General features: G+C 55.5%; 1 protein-coding gene across 3 annotated transcripts; it reads left to right on the plus strand.

Moving 5' to 3' along the window:
• The first annotated feature begins 1,139 nt into the window (after positions 1–1,139).
• Positions 1,140–4,882, plus strand: REEP4 (receptor accessory protein 4). Of its 3 annotated transcripts, XM_047857523.1 has the most exons (9): positions 1,140–1,658; positions 2,051–2,332; positions 2,445–2,517; positions 2,901–2,977; positions 3,072–3,192; positions 3,620–3,733; positions 4,139–4,274; positions 4,435–4,589; positions 4,676–4,882. In XM_047857523.1, the coding sequence occupies exons 3-9, from the start codon at positions 2,458–2,460 to the stop codon at positions 4,739–4,741; spliced, it is 729 nt and encodes a 242-aa protein (XP_047713479.1). In that variant the 5' UTR covers positions 1,140–1,658; positions 2,051–2,332; positions 2,445–2,457; the 3' UTR covers positions 4,742–4,882. The 3 variants fall into 3 exon arrangements, with proteins under 3 accessions (XP_047713479.1, XP_047713477.1, XP_047713478.1); XM_047857521.1 differs by lacking the exon at positions 2,051–2,332; XM_047857522.1 differs by lacking the exon at positions 1,140–1,658 and having other exon boundaries at positions 1,666–2,332.
• Positions 4,883–8,574: the final 3,692 nt, after the last annotated feature.

Below are 8,574 nucleotides of genomic sequence, written 5' to 3' on the forward strand. Positions count from 1 at the left end.
AAAAGTAATAACTGCCAAAGTTGCCCACCTCCATGGCTCTGGGGAACTCTGCTGTCTCCTTCACACCAGCCCTATGAAGCAGAGGGGAGGTAGCACAGGGTCTAGGTGGGGGAGGCAAGGTCCCCATTGTCCGAGGGAGGAATGGAGTGCTACGCAAAAGAGGTACAAGGAGTGCAATCCTATATACAAAGTTCTAGAGGCAACAACTTTTGCCTTCTCTTTTGAGCTCCCACCTTCTTCCCCATATGCACCTCCCCCCAGAGGAGCTTCTGAGTTCCCTGTCCCCTTCCAGGCTGGAGCTCAGAAGACTTGATAAGCCAAGCATTATCATCCAGCAATAAATACCACCAGGTGAAGTTACTTTTCATCCCAGAGGGAATGTATTTCCTAAATGGTAAAAGAGGGATCTTTGTAAAGGTCAAGACCCTGCATACAAAAACTTGCTACAAAGTGGCAATTGTTGATAGGATTAAGCTCTTAGGGATATTTGTGTTCTTGACTCCCAGGAACAGGTGGAATTTCAAATTTCTGGTGAAGAAGGCATGGGGAGTGCGGGTGCTCAGGGCTCTGCGGAGAATCTCTCAAATCATCATGGTCAGCACACCCAGATATGTGGACTCTGGAGAGGTAACTCTGAGAGACGTCAACTCCTGAAGCCCACCCTTCAGGGTGAATCTCATGGGGATGTTGAGCCCCTCAGATCCCCTCTCCCTACTTCCTCCCGCTTTCGCTCTAGGTCAACTCAGCGTCTTTGAGGCACTCACGCATCTCCTGGCCCTGTGGTGCAAGACCTGGATTTGTCCAGGCCTAGCCTCCTTCCGAGTGTGCGTGAGCCTGGAAGCGGGGTCCTGCATCCATCCTATGCCCTTTCTCATTTTACAGAAAGACAAGGCAAAAGGAGGAAGCCGGTTTTCTGAGAAAACTCTGGAATCCAAATTTCCTTCTTTTCCTCCTCCCCACCTTTTTGTCGCTGTTTCCCACCCTCTAATCTTTGCAATCAGGGCTGCTACTCAACCTACGGACCCCATCCACAAGTAGGAGGTGCATCGCCCCTTTAAGGGGCAGGCCCCTGGCCTCCCTGACCTCGTCCCGCCCCCTCCGGGGCCGCACTGCGCCTGCGCCGAGCGCCGGAGACTTGGGGTTGGGCAGAACCCAGTTCCGTGCAACTTTCAAGTGAGTTGCAAACTCCGCCCCGAGGCCGGAGCCGGTGGCCCAGCGCTCTGAGACCTCGGGGACCCGAACGAACGAAGGCCTTGACCGCAACCCGCTGCCTGGGACGCAGCAGCGCCGCGGGGAGAGTTGAACAGCTGGTTCTCCGCAGCAGGAAGTGCGGGTGGGAGCCGTAACTGCCCCGGCAGCGCGGCGAGGCGGCAGAGCGCGCCCGCCCTTACCGGCTCCCTAGTCTGTTTCTCCGAGCCCCGGCCTCCTCGCCTCAGCCCACGGGTCTCCCCATTCTTCAGGCTCCCCGCACTGCAGATTTAGGGGGCGGCCGGCTCCGCCTCTGCCAAGGGGCAGCCGGAGCGCCCCTCTGGTTCTCGCCCTTCCGCTGATTACCCCATCCCAGCCCTGCGTGAGCGTCCCTCTAGGCATCTTGTAGGGGTTCTCCCTTCGTCCTGAGGCTGCGGGATGGTGTCCTGGATGATCTGTCGCCTGGTAGTGTGAGTATGGCCGCTTTCATACCCCCTCTACCTCCAGGTGCCAGGCCGCCCTTGAGGTGGAAGATGGGAACATCTGGTGGGAAAGGGGCTTTTAGTGCCCGCAAGGGTTAACGGACCTTCGGGCCTACCGCGTGGCATCGGGCACCCGTGCTTGTACTCTACCCCCAAAGCCTTCTTGGCTCATGGCGACCGCCCTCTCCCCCGCCCCCCGCAGTCACATACACTGCAGACAGGAGTGTGGGACAGAGGACCTCACACAAGCCTGCAGCCCCTTGGCAAACAAGGTGTTGTGGCACGTTGTGGGCGGAGATTTCAGGTGCCTGCTTCCTGTCTGAGCAGTCACATGACTCACCACCCTGGCCTCAGCCTCCCCACTCTGTCCTACCTTTCAGTACTCCAGCAACCTGGCTCCAAGATCCCTGTCTGCAGCCTGGCAGTGCCAGGTCTGGTGGCCCTGATTGCATGTCCATGGAAGGGGACAGCCTGGCCCTCTCACCAGCTCAGAAGCCTGCTTCCCACCTACCTGCTGTGTGTGCTCCCGCTCAATAATGCACCCATAGGCCACTGGTGCAGGCTTGGGCAGGCTTGGACTGTTTGTAAACAGCAGGGTGGGGAGGTGGCCTCCAGGGCACTGACTCAGGCACAGGTTGTGCAAGCCAAGCAAGAAGAACAGGGTAGGCCCTTGCTACTTCACACCTTTCAGGGAAGTGGCCACCTGGTGTGGGGGGTGGGGGGGGGGGGGGGAGGAGGGCATGATGCCCCTCATACTCCCCCTCTGTTTTCTAGGCTGGTGTTTGGGATGCTGTACCCAGCTTATGCTTCCTACAAGGCTGTGAAGACCAAGAACATACGTGAATATGTGAGTGTGGCTGTGGGCAGGAGAGCTTGGTTCAGGTTGGATGGGATGACAGTCAACCTTGGGGGGTATGGTAGGCCTTGGCAAGGTGGGGATGGTCTGACCTGGCCTCCCCTTCCTCCAGGAGCATAAGCAGGTGCGTGTAGAGTGGGTGTGGTTGGAGGGCAGGCTATGGGGGTGCCTGTGCAGAATCTTGTGGGTGAAGCTTCTTGGGGGTGGGTACAGGAATGAGTGGCAGTTTCTCAGAGGCACCTCTCTAGGGCCAGCCAGGTGCCAGGAGAATGCAGTAGGACAGGCTCTCTGGAATCTCTGGGTCAGCCTGGGACAGGGGAGTTGGCTCTGCAGGCTCAGCTGTTGGCCTCTGACACCCCCACCCCCACCCCCAGGTGCGGTGGATGATGTACTGGATAGTCTTTGCACTGTTCATGGCAGTGGAAACCTTCACAGACATCTTTATTTCCTGGTATGCATGCAGGGGGGCTGTGGGCTGTGGGGAGATGATGGCCCACTCTTGGCCCAGCTCCCTGGCTGACCTTACTCCCGCTGTGCTCTGACAGGTTCCCTTTCTACTATGAGATCAAGATGGCCTTTGTGCTATGGCTGCTCTCGCCTTACACCAAAGGGGCCAGCCTGCTTTACCGAAAGTTTGTCCACCCATCCTTATCCCGTCATGAGAAGGTACTTCAGGGGGAGCCAGGGAGGGAAACATAGGGGTGGGTGTGAAGGAAAGAGCCTTGGACTCGGGGTTCAGGACGCTGGGTGAAACCTGGGTTCTAATCTAACTCCTGCTGCCCTTCAGCTGTGGGACCTTGATAGAACCTAGCCTTCTTCCTCTTCTGTGATAATCAAATGGGGGCACAGGTGAATGAGCATTTGAAGGTGTGAAACACCAGCTGGAAGTTGTGTTGGGGATGGTGGGAGGAGGCTGAGCGTGGTCATTCACTGAAGCATGGGAATGTCTGCTCTTGGTGTGGTTGCTAGTGCACTGTAGGCAGGGGTGGGCAGGGAGGCATGGCACGCACTGGCTTCTCTGGGGCTGCAAAGGAGGAGTGACTTCAGTCTTCAGGTGTCCACCTGAGCTCTCTCCCCTTCCCGGCCCCTACAGGAGATTGACACCTGCATCGTGCAGGCCAAGGAGCGCAGCTATGAGACGATGCTCAGCTTTGGGAAACGGGGCCTCAACATTGCTGCTTCAGCTGCTGTACAGGCTGCCACCAAGGTACCTTGGGTCCCAGCCCTTCAGCAGTCCTCCCAACCTCGTGCCTTTTGGGCAAGTCCAGCTCTCTATCAGGGAGCTGAGAGAGAACAGCTGACCATGCCAGGGAACAGGATGAGAGGTGACAGTGGGGTGTTGGCAGGAGCATGGAGCGGGAAGTTGACTTCCTTGGCTGGGATAGTGACTGAGTGGTTGCTCCTGCTCTCTGGGCCTGTTTCCTGTTGGTGCCACAAAGGCACGGGGCTAGAAGGTCACTGGGTTGCTTTTAGTTCTGAGGCCTATGCCCCAGTGATTACCCACCAGTCAGCCCTTGATTTTCCTGAGTAGCTGCCCCAACTCAGACCCCTTCCTACTAGCATCCCCTGCCCCATTCCTCCAGGTGATACAGTGGTTCCCCATCACTTGCAGAGTCAGGGTGCACTGGCCGGAAGGCTGCGGAGCTTCTCCATGCAGGACCTGCGCTCCATCCCTGATGCCCCTGCCCCTGCCTACCAGGATCCCCTCTACCTGGAGGACCAGGTACCTCGCCGCAGGCCGCCCATCGGTAAGTGGACAGAGAGATCCAGAGCTGTTCCGGAAGGAATGCCTCTTCCATGCAAACTGTGGCTTCCCTAAGGGTTAGAAGAAGGTCTATCTTGGCCCTGGGCCTTCAGACTATGGAAATGCCCAGCTTTGCCTCCCTGGCCTCCTTCTCCTCTATACAGGGTATAGGGCAGGGGGCCTGCAGGACAGCGACACTGAGGATGAGTGTTGGTCAGATACAGAGGCAGTCTCCCAGCCACCTGCCCGGCCCCGAGAGAAGCCTCTGAGCCGCAGCCAGAGCCTGCGTGTGGTCAAGAGGAAGCCACCCATGCGGGAGGTCAGTGGCAAGGAAGGCGCAAGGGAGGTGGGCTGTCCAGGTACTTAGCCTACACCTCTCAGGTTGTGCCTGCCCTCTCCCTGCAGGGCACCTCGCGCTCACTGAAGGTTCGGACAAGGAAAAAGACCATTTCCTCAGACATGAACAGCTAGGGTCTTCAGAGCCTGGCTCAGTCTTACCTCTTGCCTTGTGGAGCACCGGGTGCTGTTTGGAGGGGACCTCTGGCTGCATGTCTGACCTACCTGCACCAGCTGCTCAGGCTCTGCCCCCTCAGCTCCTGCTGCTGGCTAAGGGCTGGGTGCTGCCCAGGCCATGCACAGGACTATACCTGTAATGTACCAAAGCAGGCTGGGCCCAGGATTCTATTTATTGTCTTTCTCACCCTTCTACCTTCCCAGTGTGTGGGACCAGCGCCCTTCTCAAACCTCTGCAAATGAAACCAAAAGTCCACCCAGCTGTGTTCATTCCTTCCTGTCCTTCAAAGTACTTGACAGTTTCCTCCAAGGCCTGTGTGTGTGTGTGTCCTGGTTGTACGTTTTATGTTGGTGAATGAGGTCAGGTTTATGCAAGTTTTGGTAAATAAATACATAAAAGTGGTCTGTTTGTCCTGGTTTGTACTCCTGGTCCTCATAGCACATATTATTAAACAGCCTTCTACAGGCCAGTCCAGGCCTAGGATGGGGGCTCAAGGGACAGACAGACTGCCAGAGGGGCCCAGTCTAATGGGGGAGGTAGCCATTGACATATAGTTGTAATGGGTCAAGTACTGTCACAGGAAATTCTTGGGGACCTCTGAGAACATAGATGGGGGACAGAGGGAGTAGGTGAACAGCCCTAAGAGGGGTCAGAGTCTAAGAAGACTGCAATCAGGAGATGGGGTTAGATCTTGGTGGGAAGTAGAAGCCAGTGGGAACAGAGGTGTGGAGGGAGCTTGGGCAGCACAATAATCCCATGGGGACTAGCTGGAGCTGTAAACAGACAAGGCCTGGGGAGGCCAACTTCCTCCATGGGCCTGAGGTGGTCTCTAGGCAGCTCTGGGGACATTGAGTTCCTATAAACACCCAGGATAATGCAGAGAGCATTGCACCTCTTTGGAGTGGCCGTGAGAGGGCAGCAGTTGCCAAGGTCTGGGCTGCCCCTAGCTTCCAGGTCAAGGAGGCGGGGTTGGGAGGCTGGCCAGAGCCCTGCCCTACAGGGGCCTGGCCGCTGGCTGGCTGGCTAGCTGGCTGGAGAGACGATGCAGAATGCTGGCCTGGCCTCCAATGGCTCTTTCTGCTGTTCCTTCCTGTTGTTTGTGGTCATTGGTCCTGTCTGCCCCCCTTCATGGAGTCTCCCCTGTCCTGAGACCCAGGCTTTTTGCCAGAGCTCGCTCTACTCCATCCCCTCCTCTAATCCCTGGGGCAGTCGGTGCTGGCTTTGCCCTCTCCTGCTCCTGGGTGCTGGTCTCACTGCGGTGTCCCAGGGCTGCTCCCCTTGCCCACCCCATGCCTGTTCTTCCTTCCCACTTTTGATTAAGCAAAGAGGCGGGTGGGAAGAAGGGAAATGGTGTGGTAACCCGGAGTGACCTGAGGAGTGTGGATTAACTCTTGGTGTGGGGATTATCTGGGTTTTATTTGGGGAAGGCACTTAATCGGTCGGGGTGGTTTAGCTCCTCACGTATTGGTGTTCAATGACTTCCTATGTAGGCATTCCCTTGCATCATGGTGTTGCCTCATTTCTTCATTTCTTCATTCAGAAAGTCTGTTGAGCATCTATCGGGTACCAGGCGTGTTTCCAAATACTCAGAATGCAGTCTAGGAATGGCTAGCACCTAGAATGTGACTCCCCAGCAGGTGCTGCTCTAAGCCCCTAACACATTCACTTGATCTTCATGACAATCTCCTGAGGTAGGTACTATTATTATGACATCCATTTTACAAATAGGAAAACAAGGCACTGAGAGGGCAAGTGATTTGCCTGAGGTTACACAGCTAATAAGTGGCAGAATTAGGCTTTGAACCAGGCAGTCTGGCTCCAGAGTCAGTGCACTTAACCACTGTGCAGGACTAAAGTAAATGAGGCAAGAAGAAGGAGGTAAGTGTGTAGCAAACATGCAGTTGTGTGTGTAGTTGTGTGTGTAGTTGTGTGCCTGTCCTTGTGCTGGGCATTTTATAGGGATGATCTCCTTGAATCCTCCTGACGAGCCTGAAGGGAGGGGTTAGACCCATTTCACAGATGAAAAAACAGAGACTTGGAGAAGTGAAGCAACTTGTCCCCAGTCGTGGCTGCCTGTGGGTGGTGTCCCTGTTTCCTGAGGCAAGCTTGCCCAGAAGTTGCTGCGGTAGACGTGGAATGGCAGGATCCACACTCCTGAACTGGGGGAAGCAAATAGGAATGTGTGATGAACGGGCAAATGACACAAAAACTCCGAGGAAGGGGAAGGCCTGAAGTTAAAGGGTGTTGAGGGAGCTTTCATGGGAGCTGGAGCTTCACCTGCCCTCATTCCTAGAATGTGCTTTGAGTGGGGAGCAGGGTCTTTTGGGCCCCTAGGCTGAAATGGTGACACTTTCTCAGGCCCAAGATCTCCACCTCCACCCCCCTCCCCACCAGCCTCTTTGCTAGCCTGGCTGCTCTGCAGCTGCTGCCTTTTCTGACTCCAGAGCGCTCAAGTTCATCTGTGCATCCACATCAGCCTCCAGGCCTTTGCTCCAGCTGTATGACTCTCCTGCCCTCTGAACAGTCTTTCTTTCCTGGCCCCCCATAGCCTTCCTTTGAGACCTGCTTTCTCCCAGAAGCCTTCCCTGACTTGCCAACTCCTCTTCAAGCTACTAAAGCTCCTGATCTCTGGCTGGCTCACCAATCTTGGGCTCACAGTGGGCTGCGTGGGTGTGCCAGTCCCCAGCTGGCCTCCCTTAAACCTGATTTGCTTTGTAATCCCCACCTCATCCAACTGGACTGCCTCATACCTCCATGCCGTTCCCCCTGACATGATCTTCCACCTCTACTCAACTCTCTGTCCTCCTCCTATGTGCCCTGTGAACCTCACTCAGACACCACCTATCCCAGGAAGCCCTCTGTGAGCACGCCCCCCCCCTGCCTCCTTAGAGTTGATTGGTCATCCAGACCACACCATAGCTATTCTTACACGAACCTCTCTGTTTTTGCCTTGAGCACATCCTATTTTCTCCCCCAATTCATTGTGGCTTCATAAAGAACAGACTTGCAACTTATTCACTTTTGTATCCAGCCTGGAATAAGTGGTGGTTTAGCCAAAGTGAAATGTCGTCGTAGGTGTGTGGCTCAGTGAAGGCCCACTTATTCTCTGACTTGTGAGCTCCAGCGTCACTTCCTCCGTGAAGCTTCCCCCCACTTCCCCAGGACTAAGAGCACCTCGTACTCATTTGTTAATATGCCGACTCCAACAGTCACCCCACAGTGCCCAGCACAGGGCCTGACATGTAAGAGGCCCCAGTGAATGTTTGCTGGTAAAAGAACAAAGGCACTAAGTGAGTATAAGCTCCTTGAGGGCAGGGATGGCCTGTGCTTTCATCTTTGTGCACTGTATCTCTTTGTGCCCATCACAGAACCTTGAAAATGCCAGGGTCTCTACAACACACACATTTGCCAAATCGCTGTTGCTGCAGTTATACGGGTTCCAAGACATCCTGAGGCCAGAGGGGAAGGGGTAGTAAGGAGAATTCCAAGTTTTGAGGCATTTCTGGCCAAGCATACACGTGATTCTGAGACTAGAGCCTTGGGTGTGGGTTGGGCTTCCCTCAGAGCCTGCCCTGTCCCTCTGACAATCACTGAGACGTCTGCCTTCTTCGACACTGCTTCCCTCTGCATGGGGGGCCTGGCCCTAGGGCCCCCTAAGCTCTGGCCTGCCCATAGCCCTCAACCTCCTATTATCCACTAGTATGCCCAGGTAGGATCAAGGCTGGACTTCTGCTGCAATTGACTTAGGGCACAGATGTGCTGGGCTCCATGCTGGGCACCCAGTAGGGAG

The sequence above is a fragment of the Prionailurus viverrinus genome, chromosome B1 (assembly GCF_022837055.1).
Source record: "Prionailurus viverrinus isolate Anna chromosome B1, UM_Priviv_1.0, whole genome shotgun sequence".
Taxonomy (NCBI): Eukaryota; Metazoa; Chordata; class Mammalia; order Carnivora; family Felidae; genus Prionailurus; species Prionailurus viverrinus.

Excerpts from the sequence above, each read along its gene's own strand:
- REEP4 (XM_047857521.1), top strand. The coding sequence starts at position 1,627 with ATGGTGTCCTGGATGATCTGTCGCCTGGTAGT. Across the intron at positions 2,978-3,071 it reads ACAGACATCTTTATTTCCTG|GTTCCCTTTCTACTATGAGA; the intron begins GTATGCATGCAG and ends GTGCTCTGACAG. Across the intron at positions 3,734-4,138 it reads CTGTACAGGCTGCCACCAAG|AGTCAGGGTGCACTGGCCGG; the intron begins GTACCTTGGGTC and ends CATCACTTGCAG.